General features: G+C 48.3%; 1 protein-coding gene across 7 annotated transcripts in view; it reads right to left on the minus strand.

Moving 5' to 3' along the window:
- Obscn (obscurin, cytoskeletal calmodulin and titin-interacting RhoGEF) overlaps positions 1-20159 on the minus strand; it is a 139489-nt gene that overhangs the window by 79088 nt on the left and 40242 nt on the right. For all 7 annotated transcript variants that reach the window (XM_040748725.1, XM_040748724.1, XM_040748723.1 and 4 more), the window contains 15 exons: positions 18044-18319; positions 15693-15968; positions 11960-12235; positions 9589-9864; positions 5787-6062; positions 4618-4902; positions 4200-4466; positions 3813-4082; positions 2738-3004; positions 2145-2411; positions 1855-1964; positions 1596-1749; positions 938-1099; positions 741-845; positions 59-325 (listed from right to left, as the gene is read on the minus strand). In XM_040748725.1, the coding sequence (XP_040604659.1) occupies positions 59-325; positions 741-845; positions 938-1099; positions 1596-1749; positions 1855-1964; positions 2145-2411; positions 2738-3004; positions 3813-4082; positions 4200-4466; positions 4618-4902; positions 5787-6062; positions 9589-9864; positions 11960-12235; positions 15693-15968; positions 18044-18319 (3534 nt within the window). The remainder of the gene's footprint in view (positions 1-58; positions 326-740; positions 846-937; positions 1100-1595; positions 1750-1854; positions 1965-2144; positions 2412-2737; positions 3005-3812; positions 4083-4199; positions 4467-4617; positions 4903-5786; positions 6063-9588; positions 9865-11959; positions 12236-15692; positions 15969-18043; positions 18320-20159) is intronic.

Here is a 20159-nt window from a genome sequence, read left to right on the forward strand (position 1 = left end):
AACTACAAATCCTCCCCCCCAGAAACCCAGGAGGACTGTCCACCCCTTTATCCCTAACCTTCCACAAAGAACTGGGCACTGGTCTTGACATCACCGGCATCACAGGTGTAGGTATCCTCGTCCTCAGGCTGCACGTCATTGATGACCAGCTTGCGGTAAAGGCCATCGCTGACCACCTCATACTTGGGCCCAGGCTGCAGCTCAACTCGGCCCTTGAACCACCGCACCTGGGCACTGGCCCGCGACACCTGGCACTCAAGCACACCACGGTGTTTTTCCATGGCAATCTTGTCCCGCAATGGGCGCAGGAGGGTCACGGGCAGTTCTGTGGACATAGTTGGGTGGGGTCAGGATGGAGGCCTGGATGGAAGCTTTGCCTTAGCAACCTCCAAGGAGCCAAGAGACTGACCTCTGCTCCAAGCCAGCTGCCATGCCTTCCACCAGGCTAGCAGGCCACCAAGTCAAGTGTCCCACCCAGAGCTAATCTACAATCTTCTGGGTACAACTGACCACCAGCAAAGTGGAGCTTGGAGTCCTTGCACCTCCTCTTGCCGCTGAGGAGACCATACTCTAGCCTCTTGATGAGTCATTGCTGCCCTGTGGTGGTGGTGGTAGTGGTGGTGGTAGTGGTGGTGGTGGTGGTGGTGGGTCCTAACGCATCCCAGGCCTGTGGTAGGCCAGCTGTGTGTAAGGCCCAGCTCACCAGGTCCAGTGCCTGTCCTCGCCTCTTTCCTCCTCACCTTTCACTCGGAGGTGGGCTCTTGATTCTGCATTTTCAGCTACAAATTTGATCTCCCCTGCATCTTCTGCCAGCACTCTCCGGAAGATAAGAGTGTATGTCCTCCCTGGAGACAAAGGACACTCAGTCCTGCTGAGAGAGGGGAGAGCAGCCTGGGAAACCCGCCCATGCTGCTCTCCAGCCCTCCTGCCCACTTACCTTCCTGCCGGATGCGCACGTTGTCACTGGGCCGTAGCTTGCTGGCTTCTCGGAACCACAGGCCGGGAACCTCATCATGGGACACCTCACAGGAGAAGGTGGCACCCTCTTTCTCCATCACCTCCACATCCTCCAGTGGCTTCATAATCTGAACATTGCGGCCTGGAGGAAGGGACAGAGGGCTGTTGTGGAGGTTTGAACAACAATGGCCCCCATAGGCCCATATATTTGAATGCTCAGAGAGAGGCATTAGGAGGTGTGGCCTTGTTGGAGGAAGTGTGTCACTGGGGGTGAACTTTGGGGTTTCAAATGCTCATTCCAGGTCCAGTGTCTCCTTTTTCCTGCTGCCTGTGGACCCGGATGTAGAACTCTCAAGCTACTTCTCCAACACCATGCCTGCTGTGCCCTACCATACTTCCCGCCGTGATGACAGTGAGCTAAACCTCTGACCTATAAGCCAGCCCTAATTAAAAGCTTTCCTTTATAAGAGTTGCCGTGGTCATGGTGTCTCTTCACAGCAACAGAACACTCAGACAGCTGGCATGCCCGGAAGCGAAGGGTACTCCCAGCACATCCACCAGCTTGCAGCCAGGCTTGGGGAAGCAGAGGCACTGCTCACATCTGCCAACTTTCCCGGCCCTCCCTGAGCAGTACTCACCCTGCACCTTCAGAGAAGCCGAGGTCTGGGCATCAGAAGCATCACACACATAGACACCCTGATCCCCAATCTCACATCGGTAAATAACGAGACTCCTGCAGGTTCCTTGGGCCACTATGCCCATGGTCTTGCCTGCCCGCAGCTCCACACCATCCTGTGGGGCAGAGAGGACGACCAGTCAGGCACTAGAGGGGCTCAGGAGAAGGGGGGTTCGTTTCCTGGATGTCCACAGGGAAAAGCAGAGAGGAGAGAGAAATACCTTCAGCCAGCGCACATCCACTGGCCGTGACAACTCACACTCCAGGGTCACCTTCTCTTTCTGGGTAGCCATGACATCCTGTAGTAGTCGGGTGAAGCTCACCGGCAACTCTAACACAGGAGATGGGGAAGGAAGACATGGAGCTAGAAGACACTTTCTGATTAGGTGAGCTAAGTGTAGTCACACAGTGGGGTTTCCACTTTCCCCCGGTCCCATTTGCCTCCCTGGACCACTTAGGGAAATGAAATAGGTGTGCTCTGGAGAGGGGCTGCAAGCCTTCGCCTACTCACCAGTGACTATGAGCTGCGCAGACGTGTGCACGCCCTCAGCCCTGAAGGCCACTAGCCCGCTGTCCTGTGGCCTCAGTGCTGAGAGTGTGAGGATGTGGACAGGGCCTTGTACAGCCAGATGGCATGTGGGCCCAGGCTGAAGTCTCAGGCCATCGCGGGTCCAGCTGCCCTCCACATCAGCATGGGACAACTCCACATCCATGGAGGCCGTGCCCTGTTCCTTAGCCTCCACAGCCTGCAAACCTCGAACCAGCCGGACCTGCCGCACTGTCGGACAGACTCCGGTGAGCTAGGAAACTGAGACCCTCCAACCAGCCAGGACTCAGACTCTGTAGCCCCAGAGGCTACAGAGCAGAGTAAGCGCCCAGGTGTTCACCCCAGTCACCACCTCCACCCAGCTCTACCTCAACTGCAGCTGACCCCCAGGCCTGACCCGCTGCATCCTCCTCCATGTCTTCTTTCCTTGGATCCACTTGCCAGAACCGGGGTGACTGCCTACCTCCCCAAAAGGAAACCCCACCCCTCCTCAAAGCCACACCTCCCACTTCTGGGGGAGTCCCCCTCTTCCTCTGAGGTCCCAACACCAGGCTTACTTTCTACATTGAGCTTGGCCTGGGTCTTGTCATCCGGTGTCTCACAGCCAAAGAAGCCACGGTCAGCAAAGCCCACGCTGCGCAGCACCAGGCGGTGCCGAGCTCCCTCCGCGTGGATCTCCACATTCTCGCTGGGTGCCAGGACTGCAGCGTTCCGTGTCCACTTCACCTCAGGCCAGGGCCGCGTCAGCTCCACCTCCAGCGTCACAGAGCTCTTCTCCTCCACCGTCTGGGGCTCAAGCTTCTTTTTGAAGAGGACTGGTGCCTCTGAGACAGAAGAGTGGAGAGCCTACTCGGGGCCTACTCGGGCCCTTGAGCCAAGCTGAGTCTAGGCCAGAGAGCCCCCACCACATGAGCACCTTCAAGCAGGACAGGCCCAAACTGCACACCTTACATAGGTGCATTGTACGGAGGGAGCTAAGGCTGTTTCGTCTTCAATCCCATCCCCCCTCACAAGCTGCCCTGCTCCAATCAACTGTGCCGAACTCCTAACAATGGCCAGATACCATCAAGAGTCATCCTCAGCATCTGAGCAGGGCCGCTCCACAACCCCTCAGCCACTGTCCCATTGTCCGCCCTTTAATAAGGCCCCAGGACACTTGCTCACGTTAAGATATATGGGAAGGACAAAGGCTCCAGTGTGGGCCTTGCTGTCCGATAATTCCCCCTCTTCCGGGAGGTCCACCCATCTTCATTACTCCTACACTCAAGAGCCTGCCACACCTGCTGCTTCTTCAAATAAAACCCTGTCCCTCGAAGCCATTCCTCCTGCTTTTGAGATTTTTGAGCACAGCCTCCCTCCTGCTTTGCCATTGCAGACTCAACCAAAGACCACTTCCTCCAGAAAGTCTTATTCCCTGCCCCTGCCAAGTACACTTGAAGAGACAGTGCCTACCCGCCCCCACCAAATCACCTCTGTCCATAGCTGACAAGAGTTCATGTCCCCCAAGGCCAACCAGATCAGCCCAACATGAGTGAGCAACATGGGGCTGCCTCATCAGTTCCCATGGAAGGAAAGGCACCAATTGCAAGGAACCACCGGACAGCTTGAGAGTCCTGCCAGCTCCCGGCTTACCTCGGACCCGGAGGGTGGCAGAAGATGAGGCGCCCTCAGCCTCTGCTGTAACTTGGCCTGCATCCTCCAGGGTCAATCCCAAGATGGTCAAGCTACAGGTGGCCCCACTCTGTGCCATGATAAACTTCTCACTGGGTAGCAGCTGGGCGCCATCCTTGTACCACGTGACTGCTGCCCCGCTGGGGGACACGACACACTGAAAGGTGGCCTCCTGGCCCTCCTCTGCAACCACAGCGCTCAACCCAGATGTAAACTTGACCACTCGGGGAACTGTAGAGGGAAAGTCTTCTTAGGGGGCCGTGGGAGTGGCCCTGCAGAGACACACCCAAGACAGGCACACGGAAGGACCGCTCCCCCAGGAAGCTACCTTAGCTCGCCCACGGGTACCTTTGACAGTGAGCCGTGCACTGGTTCGGTCATCACGACTCTCACACACATACTCCTCTGCATCATCCTCTCGGAGGCCGGACATGGTCAGTGTGCGCCTAGACCCTTCAGACGTCATCCGGAAGCGCTTGCCCTCCCGCAGCTGCGTGCTCCCACAGAGCCACACCACCTCAGCCTGCTCCGGGCTCAGCTCACAGACCAGCTTCACGGTGCCACCCAGTTCCCCTTCCACGGGCTCCAGGGGTTTAGTGAACTTGGTGGCCACCTCTGAGGGCAGAAGAAGGTGTCGGCCCTGTGCAGCTGGCCATGTGTCCTGAGCCCCATCCTGGGGCCGCTGTGGGACACTGCCTACTAGACTTTGGGGCAGAGAGAGGGACTCTGGAGGAGATCCAGACTCCCGGCCCCAACCTCTGCTTACCTTCCACCTGCACCACGAAGTCCTGACCTTCCCTGCCAACACGGCAGCTGTAGATGGCACTGTCCAGCACCTGTGCACCTCTCACGGTAAGGGTGTGGGTATCACCCAGGCTGGTGGCCTCGTGCCGCTTACTACGGCGAATCTCCACACCATCTTTGAGCCAAGTCACAGCAGCCACGGAGTGTGCAGCCAGCGTGGCAGTCAGGACAATGTTCTCGTGTTCCTTGACCACCAGAGGCTCCCTGCAGCTGGGTTTCTCTGGAACTTGGGACTCGGGCTCTGGTTCTGAGGAGAAGTAGGTAGGCATGAAAGTAAGGACCCCACACACATGACTCTCCAACAATAGTGAGTGCTAGCTGCTGCCCCTCTGTTTAGCCAGCAAGGACATTAGGTCTCCTAAGGGTCATCATCGCCAGTACTGTCCCAACCAAGAACCCAGGAGTCCTGCCCTCCAGGATGACTTCAGTCCACAGGCCAGAATGCTATGGAAGAGTAGGCAGCTAGCACCCCAGAATATGACTGGCCTGAGCAGGGATGGGACTGGAAGTCCATAGAGGCTGCCTGGGAAGATAGCCTGGGGGCCAAAACACTCCAGGCAAAAGTCAGGGTGGCTGTGGGAGGAGACCAAGATGGTTTAGCAGAGCCTCAACCAAAAGTTACACATGAAAGGCCGTGTGCTTGGGATGTGTGGGTGTGTCAAGGGCCACAGCTAAAGACAAGTACAGCTAGGCGGGTACAGAGGTAACCAAATCCAGACAAACACCATGGCAACAGGCTACAGCTGAACTACCAGGACTCCAAGGCTAGTAACAGGAAGAGTAGGTTCCTGAACCTCAGGGCAGAACACTGACAGCCCACGGGGACTCGGAACTGCAGGAAGGTCCACTCAAGCCCCAGCCAAACAAGGGCCCTTTCCTGAGAACTGGAGGTTTAACAGCTCTTCCACCTAAAGGAGCCCGCCCAACAGAACTGGTGATGAGGAAGGAGATAGAGGGGAACAGGGACATGGACTGGGACAGGGGACATCAGAACACATAAGAAAGGGGCTCTGTCCTCAGAGTGGAGGGCAGGGGACAGTAGAGGAATAAAAGGATCAAAGGCAGGGCTGTGAGGACCAGATAAGATGCGGTGATGGGCTGCATCTCTATTCTGAACACAATGACACCCACCTGTGATGTCCAGACGGAAGGAGACCTTCTGTCCCCCGGCCTCGCAGCTGTACTCCCCAGCATCCGCCTTGCCCGCCTGCTGCACCACCAGCCTCCTCTCACAGCCAGAGGCCTCCACTCGAACCTTAGAGCTGGAGCTCAGCTTCTTCCCGTCCTTGAACCAGGTCACCTCCGTCTGGGCCTGGGCCACCTCACAGCTCAGTGTGGCTCTGGCCCCTGCCTCTGATTTCACCTCGCTGTGTGTCTGCTGCTCCTTGGCAAACACCAGCTTGGGCTCTGGGAACAAACAAGGGCACACAGGGTTAGAGACACTGTCAAGGTCAGGAAGGCCATAGGGAAAGGATCTGAATGGATGGCTGGAAGACAAACACCACCCCCCCACACACACACACTATGTTCTGCACTAGCTATGCCCAGAGAAGCCCCCAGAGTATCATGGAATAAAACCAGTTCGTCCTGACACAGATTCAGGGGTTGCTCCTCTGGGACCTCTGTAACAGAGTCTGAGCAAGCCTCTGAGGAGGAGCTGTGGCTCAGAACAGAGCACGTGTGCACCTGCTCAACAGTGACAGTGCGAAGTCTCCCCCAGGCCTGGGCTGGACATGTCCTCACAGGGTTTCCCACACTCCACTCCCTTGCATGCTCCAAACATCCTCAGCTGCTGTATTCAGAGGACACCCTAGACTATCTGTGGCCCTTATTGCCTGGTTCTGAGAGCAGGGACCTCAAGCATTTGGTCATTAATTAGTGTTTGCTACTCCACACTGCCACTCCAGCATGCTGCCTAATTTCAAGGTCACTGTGGTTTATATTCCTTTCAGAGTCTCTTTGTGTGATTCCCTGCTAACATGTTGGCATTCATATTTGTCATGACAGCCCTTATTATCTTTGACTCTTGTGGTATATTCTGATAGAGTAGCAAGCTAGTTTCACTTCAGGCAAAGATACCCATTTGTCTTACGACCTGCTCAAGAATGTCATCTGGAAAACATCAGATAACCTGTAAGACCCGCCATGGTCCTCTTTACCTTCACTTTGACGACTCTAAGCACAGGCAGTTGACTCCTTGGCAGTGAGGAGCACATCTAATATGATTTTATTGCCCTCAGTCCTGGGCACCTCACAGGGTCTCAGGGTTGGGGAAGAGGTAGAGGGCAGATCCGCCTATACACAGGCTGTTCTGAGCACACCCTTAATTGCTTAGGCCTCATTTTGGTTCCCACCTTTGGACTCAGTTTCTGGGTTATTTTAGCTTTTGAAGAACCTTGGCATCTGGTATAGCGAGTGCCCCCAAGTTGATCTTTGACAGGGGTTTACCTCAATGTTCTCCCACTTGAACAGAGGCATCTCTTGCTGCGTTTGAACAGATTGCCTGCAGCTCTTCCCTAATGTCTCTTCACAATGTTACTAAGTTCCACAAAATGTGTCAGCATACCTTGTAGGACTTGGAATTGACAAACTGATGATTTTGACATGAGTGTAAATCTACAACTGTCACCGCTCATGCAAGCATGGAAGTGCTTCCTCTACCCGACTCTGTGGTCTAGAAGTCATTCTCAACTCTCTTACAAAGTCTAATGATTTTGGCATAAGAGGGCAATACAAAACAACATCTCCAAAAGGCCATAACTCCTCAATTACTGAATTCAAAGACGCCAAAATGGCTGAAATACTAGACACATAACTTAAAGTCTACGTGTAAATGACTTCAAGTGGTAACCAGACAATCATATGGATAAGGCAAGGGAATCCGTTCCGGATGTAATAGGAAGTCAGTAACACAGAAGAGATGGCCAGAAACATGCATGAGAAACTGAGCAAGGACATGGAGATCATGAAAAATATATATAATAAAAAATAAAAACCCAAGTAATAAAATTAATACACACCCCAAACCAATTAATAAATTGGTTAATCAAGCTTATGAAAGAACCACTAGACACAAGGAAAGACTTCGGCCAGACAGCAGCAAAGCAAAGCAAAGTGAGCATGATCACAATATCCAGAAACTCTAGGACATGGTCAAGAGCTCAAGCCTAAAAATCTATGGGACAGAAGAAGATGAGATACAAACTAAAGGCAGAAAAAATCAGTTCAATGAAGTTATAGTTGAGAATTTCCCAAATTTAGAGAAAGAAATGGACATCAGAACACATGGGGTATTTAGAACCCCCAAATAATCACTATTAAGAGCTGTAAAGAGAACCAGTGAATTGGCTCAGCAAATAAAGGCGCTTGCTGCCAAGCTTGGCAGGCTGAGTTCAGTCGCCAGAACACGTGTGGTAGGAGAGAACTGACTCCTGCACTTGCCTATGTGTGTGCCACCGTGCACACGCACACACACAACTTTAAAAAGGCAAACCCCTTAGAATAACTGAGACATCTCAGTAGAAACCACCAAACCCAGGAAAACAGGGAATGATATATCCCATGCCCTGAAAGGGAGAAAAAAAAAGCTACCAGCTAAGAGGACTATTCCAACAAAGTTATCTTTTAAAAATCGGCAGATATAGAGACAGTTCAAGAGAAACAAACTAAAGTAACTCATAACCATCAAGCCAACCCCTCATAACATTCTAACAGGAATCGTGCACTGGGGGGGGGTCCTAATCACAGTAGCGCATGAATTAATACATTTCATTAGAAGAGTAGATGAACAAAGGAGATTTTTAAAAGATTCAGTTGTGACCAATTCATTAAATGTGTAAGTTGGCATTAATATAAAGAGGGAAGGGGGAAGAAAGAATGAGAGGCTGGTGAGGTGGCTCAGACGTTAAGGGCACTGGCTGCTCTTGTTGAAGACCTAGGTTTGGTTCTCAGCACCCACATAGCAGTTCCAGAGGATCTGATGCCCTCTTCTGGCCTCTGTGAGCACTGCACACATGCAATGCATATATGTTCATTCAAACACTCATAAATATAAATTCAAAATAAATAATCTTTTAAAATAATGAAGCCAGGCAGCAGTGGTGCACGCCTTTAATCCAAGCACTCTGGAGACAGAGGCAGGCAGATCTCTGTGAGTTTGAGGCCATCCTGGTCTACAAAGGGAGTTCCAAGACAGCAAAAATTACACAGAGAAAAGTTGTCTCCAAAGATCTTCCAAAAAAGAATTAACAGTAATCCAATCTAAACCAAAACAACCGGGAAAATGATCAATAAAACCAGAGGAATCAGAAAACACCTCTCAATAATAATTCTAAATTTAAACAATCTTAACTCTCCAACACAGAGGCCTACTGGGTTAAAAAATGAGATGCAGGGGCTAAAGGGGTGACTCAGTGGTTAAGAGCATTCGCTGCTGCTGCAGAGGACCGAGGTTCAATTTCCAGCATCCACGCGGTGGCTCACAACCATCTGTAACTCCAGTTAGAAGTCACACCAGGCACCCACATGGTGCACAGATATACATTCAAGCAAAGTGCTCACACATGTAAACTAAAATAATTAAATATAAAACTATTTTAAAATATGTTAATAGGGCTGGAGAAATGGCTTAGCTGTTAAAGGGTAGGCTTAAAACCAAAATATAATATATGCTAATAATAGTTTTAATATTGAACTACTTGTAGTGTTCAAAAAAGAACACAGTTCACTGGTAAATACAGACATGGAAGTGAATGGATCAAACCAAATGGAAGCAAGAAGGGGTAGCTAGATTTACATCTCATTAAACCGATTTCAAGTCAAAGTTAGTCAGAAGGGACAAAGACGTTTACACAATAGTGAAGAATGCAATACATTAACCAAGAATATGTAATAATTATGAAAATATGCATGTGGATTGTCCGAAAGGACTCACCTGTGACGTCCAGACGGAAGGAGACCTTCTGTCCCCCGGCCTCGCAGCTGTACTCCCCAGCATCCACCTTGCCCGCCTGCTGCACCACCAGCCTCCTCTCACAGCCAGACGCCTCCACTCGAACCTTCGAGCTGGAGCTCAGCTTCTTCCCGTCCTTGAACCAGGTCACCTCTGTCTGGGCCTGGGCCACTTTGCAGCTCAGTGTGGCACTGGCTCCTGCCTCTGATTTCACCTCACTGTGTGTCTGCTGCTCCTTGGCAAACACCACCTTGGGCTCTGGGGACAAATGGGGACATAAAGTCAGAGGCACTCTCTAGATCAGCAAGGTCACAATGGGAAAGACCCTAGTTGGGTCAGCTGAAGAGCAGAATGTCATCCAGGCCCTGCACTCTCTGTGCTCAGGAGAAACCCCAGGACCTCTAGCCACAGAGAAAGTCATGCTCCATTATCCATCCAGAATACAGCCCAAGACCTGCAGTAGGAGCCTCAGATGCACATAACACCAAATACTGTTTATGTTTCTCCAGGAGGACCTTGAGAAAGTTAAGCTAACAAATTAGGCATAGTAAGAAACTCCTAAGCCAGGTGTGGTGGTTCATGGCTACAATCTCAGCATTCAGGAGGCAGAGAAAGGCAGACCTCTGTGAGTTTGAAGCTAGCCTGATCTACATAGCAAGGTCCAGGACGGCCAGGGCTATGTAAAAAGTCTGTATCGATACCTTGGCCCCACAAAATCATAATTATTAGTGGTAAAATTAAAGAAACGTAGTATAACAAAAGCCCATGCTGTAGACCATTATTAAGTAAAATAAGGATCAAAGAGAAGAAGTGATATGATACCTTCACAACCCATCTGATGAAGTGATCATTTCTGGAATTTTCTATATATTTTAGAACCATGGATGGCAGTGGGTAACTAAATCATGGAGTACCACTCAGGATAAAGAGTGACTTTCACAATTTGACACACACCCCATCACTGATTTCTGGTGTCACTAGGCAGACTTTTCTGCCAATTATCTGCCCAGTTTTCATGTCTCTCTCCAACGCAGTCACTGCAGGATGGCTGTACATATGCTCACACTAGAGAACTGACAATAACATGTACTCCAGACACTTTTCTTGTTGTGTTGCTTGTCTTCTCACCGTTTATGATAGGCTCTGCTGAGTCGCTGGGTTTCTAATTTTTTGTTAGTGTTATGGTTGTATGTGATACGGGCAGGAAGGCAGCACACACCACAGATGGAGGTCAGAGGATAAGGTTATTGGGTACGTTCTCTCCTTCCACATTTACGTGCATTCCAGGGATTGAACTCAGGTCTTGAGGCCTGAGCTCATCTGATCCTGCTAAACCATCTCACCAGACCTAACTCATAGTTTTCAATTTCAACGTATTCATGTGTGTTTGTTCTCCTGTTACTGGTCACCAACCACATATATTCAATCCATAAATTCTGGTGTTCTACTGTACAGTAGAGAACTATAGTATTTCGTGATAACTATATGAAAGGATTTCGCATGTTTCCAACATAAGCAACATGGAAGGAACTGGAAAGGCTGACTGCCCAGTTTGATCAATGCACATCATAGACATGTTATCAGATTCCACAGGGCACCTCATTATCACTCTGTATCATCATATGTTGGTTTAAAATAGTGAATTCAGCCCTTAAGTGGAGTCACAGAAACACCTGCATGTCACCACGAGTGTTCTGTGTTTCTCTTTCTACTCTAAGGAAGTCTGGAACACAACTAGAGCTGGCTTTGTATGTGGTGATTACTGGTCCAATGTTTCTTCAGTATGGTAAATGTCAATAGTTCATGAAACAATCATACTGTCTGCAGCCCTTCCATGAGTCCAAGAAGGGAAAGGGGAGATGTAGGTGGGGTTGGAGATGGGGAATCCATTGCTGTGAGAGTCCAACCTGAGCTCTGTCCTCTGCTTTTTTGGTGTGCTTGCCTGTCCCTGCACTGAGACACCCACGTCTTTATTGCATGAGTATAGCATAGTCTAACACATGGTGCAGCAAAGGCTCCCTGCTTTTCTTTGGGTGTGCTGTTTGGATGGGAAATGTTCCCCAAAGGCCCAAATTTGAGAAGCTTGGTCTCCAGACCGTGCCATTGGGAGGTGGTATTTAGGGATCTAGTGGGAGATCTTAGGTCACTAGGGTTGTACTCTCCAAAAACACTATGGAATGCAAGCCCCTTCCTCTCTCATGCACAGATTCCAGGGGGAAGGAGTAGATCAACCAAAAAGGATGGGACACATGCACAAATAGTTTCTCTAATGGGAAACACACTGGGATCATCCAGGTCACCAACCAATCTCCCATCATCTGCGAATAATCCACCTAGATACATGAACACTGACCTGTGACGTCCAGACGGAAGGAGACCTTCTGTCCCCCGGCCTCGCAGCTGTACTCCCCAGCATCCGCCTTGCCCGCCTGCTGCACTACCAGCCTCCTCTCACAGCCAGACGCCTCCACTCGAACCTTCGAGCTGGAGCTCAGCTTCTTCCCGTCCTTGAACCAGGTCACCTCAGTCTGGGCCTGGGCCACTTTGCAGCTCAGTGTGGCACTGGCTCCTGCCTCTGATTTCACCTCACTGTGTGTCTGCTGCTCCTTGGCAAACACCACCTTGGGCTCTGGGGGCAGACAAGGATACACAGTGTCAGAGACACTGTCCTAGTCAGGAAGGCCACATTGAGAGAGAAGATCTGACTGGGGCAGCTGGAGAGCAGAACACACCCAGACATGGCACTCACTGTGCACAGAAGCCTGAGCACCTCTCAGAATGAAGCCACAGTTTCACTCACTGCCTACTGCTGAGGCAAAGGGACACCATGACAGAGTCTATACGAGGCTCCAACAAAAGGGGACAGTAGGTCAGGACACACATGCACTAGCGCTGAGTATCATCAAGAAAGATGGAATAAAAATAACTTTTAATATCGGGCAGGTGAAATATCCTTAAATTCTTTCTTCATAAATCTGTTGGCTCACACACTCAGAAGACCGCTTCTTGGACAGTCACCAGGACTAGGCCTCTCTGAATTTTCCATGTTTATCTCACCACCAACTAATACCCTCTCCATTGTCTTCCTGAAGTAAGTTCCCCTTCAGAAGCCTTAATGTGTGTCATTAGACATCAAATGCGAAACTTCACACTTGGGAAATTATGACAATTCTTTTGTGTTGTTTTTGTTTGTTTAGTTGGTTGGTTCTTTGTTTTTGAGACAGCTGGCTATTCTGGAACTCACTACGTACACTAGACTGACCTTGAACTCACAGAGATTCACCTGCCTCTGTCTTCCAAGTGATGGGATTAAAGGCATGCACCACCATGCCCAGCTATCACAATTCTTTTATATATCATTTCCCACTCCTTCCAGCTAGCTTCAATACAGAAATGGTAATTACACTATTTAAGACATCCACTTTTCTGTATATTCTAGTTATTTAATTTGTGTTCCTCCTTGGGACTTTGTGTTGGCCATGTGTGGTTCATTAAGGCCCTCTTCAATCTTCAATGAAAAAGAAATCACTCATAGCTGCATGCTTGGGATGACACCTGGATTCTCAATAGCACTCACTGTGAAATTTAGGAAGCCTCTTTTTATTACTAGTTCAAGAGATTCTTTTTTTTTCTATTACCAGGGCTTCAGGGAGGCTGTGTAAGAGCGGTATCATGGAGCCACATACCCAACAAAAGAATTTTTAATTATATACATAAGTAAATTTAGATTTCATATCTTCTAGATATGATGTAAAAAATTTTTGGAGACAGGATTTCACTATGTAACCCTGCCTACTCTAGAACTTTATTTTGATTTTTCCATCAGGCTGGCCTCAGACTCACAGAGATCCACCCAACTCTGCCCCCCAAGTGCTGCTACTAAAGAAGTGTGCCCTGGCTCCTTTTTAAAACTTTTTAAATGTATATTTGTCTTATTTTTAATTGTGTGTGTGTGTGTGTGTATGTGTGTGTGTGCCAGTGCTAATTGAGGCTACTTATCCCTTAGAGCTGGAATTACAGGAGATTGTGAAATGACTGATGTGGGTTCTAGGAATTGAACCCAGGTCCTCTGCAGGAGCAAGTAGCACTCTGAACTACAAAGCTATCTCTCCAGCTCTAATTCTCCCAGCATCATAGATTTCAGTATCTTCTACATTAATAGCCCATAAGCCAACCTTGCATTCCTGGTCTAATGCTACCCCAGTATATTCAGCTCTTAGCTTATTGCCCCCAAGCTGCTTGTTAACATTCTGTATACTATTTCTGTGAGAGATTGGTTTGTACTTTTGGTTTTCAATAATGTCTGTCATTTTTGTCATTATTGTACTATCTATATAGAGTGATTTAGAAAGTATATACATACCCTTTGAATTCTTGAGAAGTGATCCTTATACAAGTTATTTGCATCCATAATCTTTCTAATTTATCTTAACTATTCTTACAATATTTATTTTTTAAAATTTAGTGTTGTATACATGTGTCCATGAGTGTGAGTATGTGCATGTGTGCAAGTGTATAAGTGTGGGAGTATTGTGTGAATGTGTGTTTGAGAGTATGTGTGAGTATGTGTGTGCATATGTGTTAGAGTATGTATGTGAGTGTGTATGCATGTGTACATGTGCTTGTGCGTGTGTGTGTGTGTGTGTGTGTGTGTGTGTGTGTGTGTGTGTGTATGTCACTCACAGAGTCAGAGAAGTCAGAACATCCAGAACTGAAGTTGCAGGCAGTGGTGACCTGATATGGGCATTGGGAATTGAACTCAGATTCACAAGATTAGTGTGTGCTCTTAACAGCTGAACAATCTCTCCAGGCCCTCTCTTATAACATTTTTTGAAGCCAGGGAGGATCAACATAAAGAACCATAGGGCTATATTGATTCCCTGTTTTTTCATCTGTAAGTTTTGATAATCATTCTAAGGAAGTGACCAACTTAATGCAAATCTTAAAATTTACATGCATGAAGTCATACCATAGTCCCTTCACATCAGTTGTCGTTGGGGGTCCTTCATTTGATCCTCACAACAACAAGGCATTTCATGAAAACAATCCCAAACTGCCATGCAGTAGTGCCTCAGAAGAAGCATCAAGCCACCCTCTTCAGGCTAAACTCGTCTTTTTTAGCATTTGGTTTTTGATTTTGTGTGGCACATGAAACCATGTATGTGTGGAGGTCAAATGACAGTTTGTGGGAATCCCTTCTTGCCTTCCACTAGGTTGGCTGGGGGAATTGACCTAGAGTCATGAGGTTTGGTAGCAAGTTCCATAACCTGCTGAGCCATCTCACTAGCTCCTGAGGTTGGATGTTTCTCACAAAGGAAAGTAATGTCAGCTCACAGAACTCTCTGTGGCCCCTGGAGGGAGAGACAGATGCCTGGATTGCTAAGCAATAATTTCCTAACAGGAGCTGTCACTTGTAGTGTGAGCTTAATAATCCTTGACATTTTTGAACGTATAAAACAAATTCTTAAGAGGCGCAATCCATGTATAATGTTCTGGTTGAGGCAAAAAAAAATGAGATTTGCTCAGAGGGACATAACACAGGACAGTGTGCTGTTGGTTCCCTGCACAGATGCTCCTGTAAAACATGGAGGCTGACACTGCCACATGAGGGGGCATGAAGGGATCCATGGGAAAGGCACCAACCCGTGGGTGACCTGAAGCCCAAGCTGGAGATGACTCTGAGGATGATCAGGAGGTAAAACTCCCCTGGTCCCATTGGGAGTCACTGAGAACACTGAATGGGAGAGTGCTCTCAGTGTATATGGGAGCATAGCCCAGAGCATCCCACACAGATCCCAAGTGAGGATGCCTGCTCTCATTCGGGTCGAAAAGATGCACCCACGCAACATCAGGAAGGCTCCAGGCAGGAACAAAAACATGACAAAGGTGAAACTCCCCAGCCTAGAAACATCTCTCCAGGTATACAGGAAAGAGAGGACCTTCCTGGGACACCCTTGCCATTCAGTGTCCTGCTCAACACTGCTCTAAACATGAGGACGGGAAAGGAGGAGACATGAAGAGAGGGTGTAACAGAAGGATCCAGGCACTGAACCCCCGCAGGGCCAACCTACTGTCTCAGGACCTACCTGTGACGTCCAGACGGAAGGAGACCTTCTGTCCCCCGGCCTCGCAGCTGTACTCCCCAGCATCCGCCTTGCCCGCCTGCTGCACCACCAGCCTCCTCTCACAGCCAGAGGCCTCCACTCGAACCTTCGAGCTGGAGCTCAGCTTCTTCCCGTCCTTGAACCAGGTCACCTCTGTCTGGGCCTGGGCCACTTTGCAGCTCAGTGTGGCACTGGCTCCTGCCTCTGATTTCACCTCACTGTGTGTCTGCTGCTCCTTGGCAAACACCACCTTGGGCTCTGGGGACAAATGGGGACATAAAGTCAGAGGCACTCTCTAGATCAGCAAGGTCACAATGGGAAAGACCCTAGTTGGGTCAGCTGAAGAGCAGAATGTCATCCAGGCCCTGCACTCTCTGTGCTCAGGAGAAACCCCAGGACCTCTAGCCACAGAGAAAGTCATGCTCCATTATCCATCCAGAATACAGCCCAAGACCTGCAGTAGGAGCCTCAGATGCACATAACACCAAATACTGTTTATGTTTCTCCTGGAGGACCTTGAGAAAGTTAAGCTAACAAATTAGGCATAGTAAAAAACTCCTAAGCCAGGTGTGGTGGTTCATGGATACAATCTCAGGATTCAGGAGGCAGAGAAAGGCAGACCTCTGTGAGTTTGAAGCTAGCCTGGTCTACATAGCAATGTCCAGGACTGCCAGGGCTATGTAAAAAAATCTGTCTTGATCCCTTGCCCCCCAAAAAGCCTAATTATTAGTGTTAAAATTAAAGAAACATAGTATAACAAAAGCCCATGCTGTAGACCATTATTAAGTAAAATAAGGATCAAAGAGAAGAAGTGATATGATACCTTCACAACCCATCTGATGAAGTGATCATTTCTGGAATTTTCTATATATTTTAGAACCATGGATGGCAGTGGGTAACTAAACCATGGAGTACCACTCAGGATAAAGAGTGACTTTCACAATTTGACACACACCCCATCACTGATTTCTGGTGTCACTAGGCAGACTTTCCTGCCAGTTATCTGCCCAGTTTTCATGTCTCTCTCCTATGCACTCACTGCAGGATGGCTGTACATATGCTCACACTAGAGAACTGACAATAACATGTACTCCAGACACTTTTCTTGTTGTGTTGCTTGTCTTCTCACCGTTTATGATAGGCTCTTCTGTGTCTCTGGGTTTCTAATTTTTTGTTAGTATTATGGTTGTATGTGATACAGGCAGGAAGGCAGCACACACCACAGATGGAGGCCAGAGGATAACGTTATTGGGTATGTTCTCTCCTTCCACATTTACGTGCATTCCAGGGATTGAACTCATCTGATCCTGCTAAACCATCTCACCAGACCTAACTCATAGTTTTCAATTTCAACGTATTCATGTGTGTTTGTTCTCCTTTTACTGGTCACCAACCACATATATTCAATCCATAAATTCTGGTGTTCTACTGTACAGTAGAGAACTATAGTATTTCGTGATAACTATATGAAAGGATTTCGCATGTTTCCAACATAAGCAACATGGAAGGAACTGGAAAGGCTGACTGCCCAGTTTGATCAATGCACATCATAGACATGTTATCAGATTCCACAGGGCACCTCATTATCACTCTGTATCATCATATGTTGGTTTAAAATAGTGAATTCAGCCCTTAAGTGGAGTCACAGAAACACCTGCATGTCACCACGAGTGTTCTGTGATTCTCTTTCCACTCTAAGGAAGTCTGGAACACAACTAGAGCTGGCTTTGTATGTGGTGATTACTGGTCCAATGTTTCTTCAGTATGGTAAATGTCAATAGTTCATGAAACAATCATACTGTCTGCAGCCCTTCCATGAGTCCAAGAAGGGAAAGGGGAGATGTAGGTGGGGTTGGAGATGGGGAATCCATTGCTGTGAGAGTCCAACCTGAGCTCTGTCCTCTGCTTTCTTGGTGTGCTTGCCTGTCCCTGCACTGAGACACCCACGTCTTTATTGCATGAGTATAGCATAGTCTAACACATGGTGCAGCAAAGGCTCCCTGCTTTTCTTTGGGTGTGCTGTTTGGATGGGAAATGTTCCCCAAAGGCCCACATTTGAGAAGCTTGGTCTCCAGACCGTGCCATTGGGAGGTGGTATTTAGGATTCTAGTGGGAGATCTTAGGTCACTAGGGTTGTATTCTCCAAAAGCACTATGGAATGCAAGCCCCTTCCTCTCTCATGCACACATTCCATTGTGAAGGAGTAGATCAACCAAGAAGGATGGGACACAAGCACAGATAGTTTCTCTAATTGGAAGCACACTGGGATCATCCAGGTCCCAACCTATCTCCCATCATCTGCAAATAATCCACCTAGATACATGAACACTGACCTGTGACGTCCAGACGGAAGGAGACCTTCTGTCCCCCGGCCTCGCAGCTGTACTCCCCAGCATCTGCCTTGCCCGTCTGCTGCACCACCAGCCTCCTCTCACATCCAGACGCCTCCACTCGAACCTTCGAGCTGGAGCTCAGCTTCTTCCCGTCCTTGAGCCAGGTCACCTCTGTCTGGGCCTGGGCTACTTTGCAGCTCAGTGTGGCACTGGCTCCCGCCTCTGATTTCACCTCACTGTGTGTCTGCTGCTCCTTGGCAAACACCACCTTGGGCTCTGGGAACAAACAGATGCATAGTCAGAGACATTGTCTTGGTCAAGAAGACCACACGGGAAAATTCACTTGACTGTGTCAGCTGGAGGATAGAACTTCCTCCAGGCTCCACACTGGGTATGCCCAGGAGAGAAACTCCAACGCCTCTCAGTGCAAAAACAGACACATAGAACACTAACACTGGAGGAGGGCATATGACATGTGACAGAGTGTCTGTTGCAAATCTCCTTGAGGGAAGGACCACAGGGTCACAGCTTATGTCCCTCTGCCCCTCCATGACAACAGAACACCACCAATAGCATTGCTCAGGGACCATCATCACCACGGCTGAGGGTCCCTCAGGCCCCATGCCCTTCCCTTCTATGAGCGATGTCAGCTGCTATGTCAGAAAGGAACTGAGCTGTCTATGGTTAGACCTCCAGTACAAAAGCATCAAAATATCCTTGGACGTCTAGCAGATGAAATAGTCTGTTCTCATGGTTCCTTTGACTCTACTTGGTCCTTGGAATCATCTTATCAATTTTCACACCAAAAGATGCTCACTTTGATAGTCATCAAGAATAAATATCTCTCTTGGGCTAGAGAAATGGCTCAGCAGTTAAGAGCAGTCAGAGATCTGGGTTCAATTCCTAGCACCCAAAGGACAGCTAACAATTATCTGTAACCCCAGTTCTAGAGAAGGTGATGTCTCTCCTCTCGCTTCAGTAGGCCATGCACACATGTTGAACACAGCCATTCATGTAGGCAAAATACCTATATACACATAAAATTAAAATAAATAAATAGATTTATCACACCACTAATCTGTTCCTCTCTATTCCCCCTAAAAGAAGTTCCCCTCAAAGGCCTAAACATGCCTCACTAGACATGGAACAAGAATCATGGTGTTCCCCAAGTTCTTCTGAGCTGTCTTTTTCCACCGTGTAGCCCTATCATCTGGAACATCTACCTTTACGATAAGTGTGTTTTCTTCAATTTGTGCTCTTCCTTGGGGTTTCATATTGGCTATGTGATGGGGATGTCCTTCTGTATGCTGTGAATATATGTTTCTCTTATTGGATGATGAGTAAAGCTATTTCAGCCAATAGACAGGCAGGATATAGGCGAGCATGAAGATAAGTGGGATGACCAGACTAGGAGAATGCTGGGGAGAGGAATGGAGAGAGGAGGCACCAGAGAGATGACATGTAGCTACTGGGAAGGTAGGATGTCCGGGCATTCTGCGGTAAGATAAGGCCATGTAGAAATACATAGATTAATAGTTATTGGTTAATAATTAAGAGAGAGCTAGCCAGCAAGAAGCCTAAGCCATCGGTCAAACAGTTTATAATTAACATAAGCCTCAGTGTGTTTATTTGAAACTAAATGACTGTGGGAGCAGGTGAGACAGAAACTCTATTTTCAAACTCTGCCTGTACAGACCTCCAGATCTTTATGGTTATCTAGTGGCAAGCTCCACTCTCTGACCTTCAGACAGGCTTTATTTGTACAAGCAAGATATCTCCACAGATACGCGTTGTTACATTGAGACCCTTTGAAGTCATCAGTGAAGACAAAGCTTGCATGGCTGCAGCTCTTCATGATGTCCACCCTTCTGAAGATTAGGAAGCCATTCTTTATTCCAAGGCCTCGGGATTGCAGGGTCAAGGCTCCATTACAGAGCCACACCTCCACCAAGAGGACATTTTTACATGAGTACATGTTAAACTATCTTTTACATATGGTCTAAAATATTTACAAACACTTCGTTTTGCAGTTGTTAAATACAGGAGATTTTTTCTTTTTAAAAATCTTACTGTCATATTAACTTTCACATTCTCATGTTAAACATCCTCGAATTCC

The sequence above is a fragment of the Mesocricetus auratus genome, unplaced genomic scaffold (assembly GCF_017639785.1).
Source record: "Mesocricetus auratus isolate SY011 unplaced genomic scaffold, BCM_Maur_2.0 Super-Scaffold_100007, whole genome shotgun sequence".
NCBI lineage: Eukaryota > Metazoa > Chordata > Mammalia > Rodentia > Cricetidae > Mesocricetus > Mesocricetus auratus.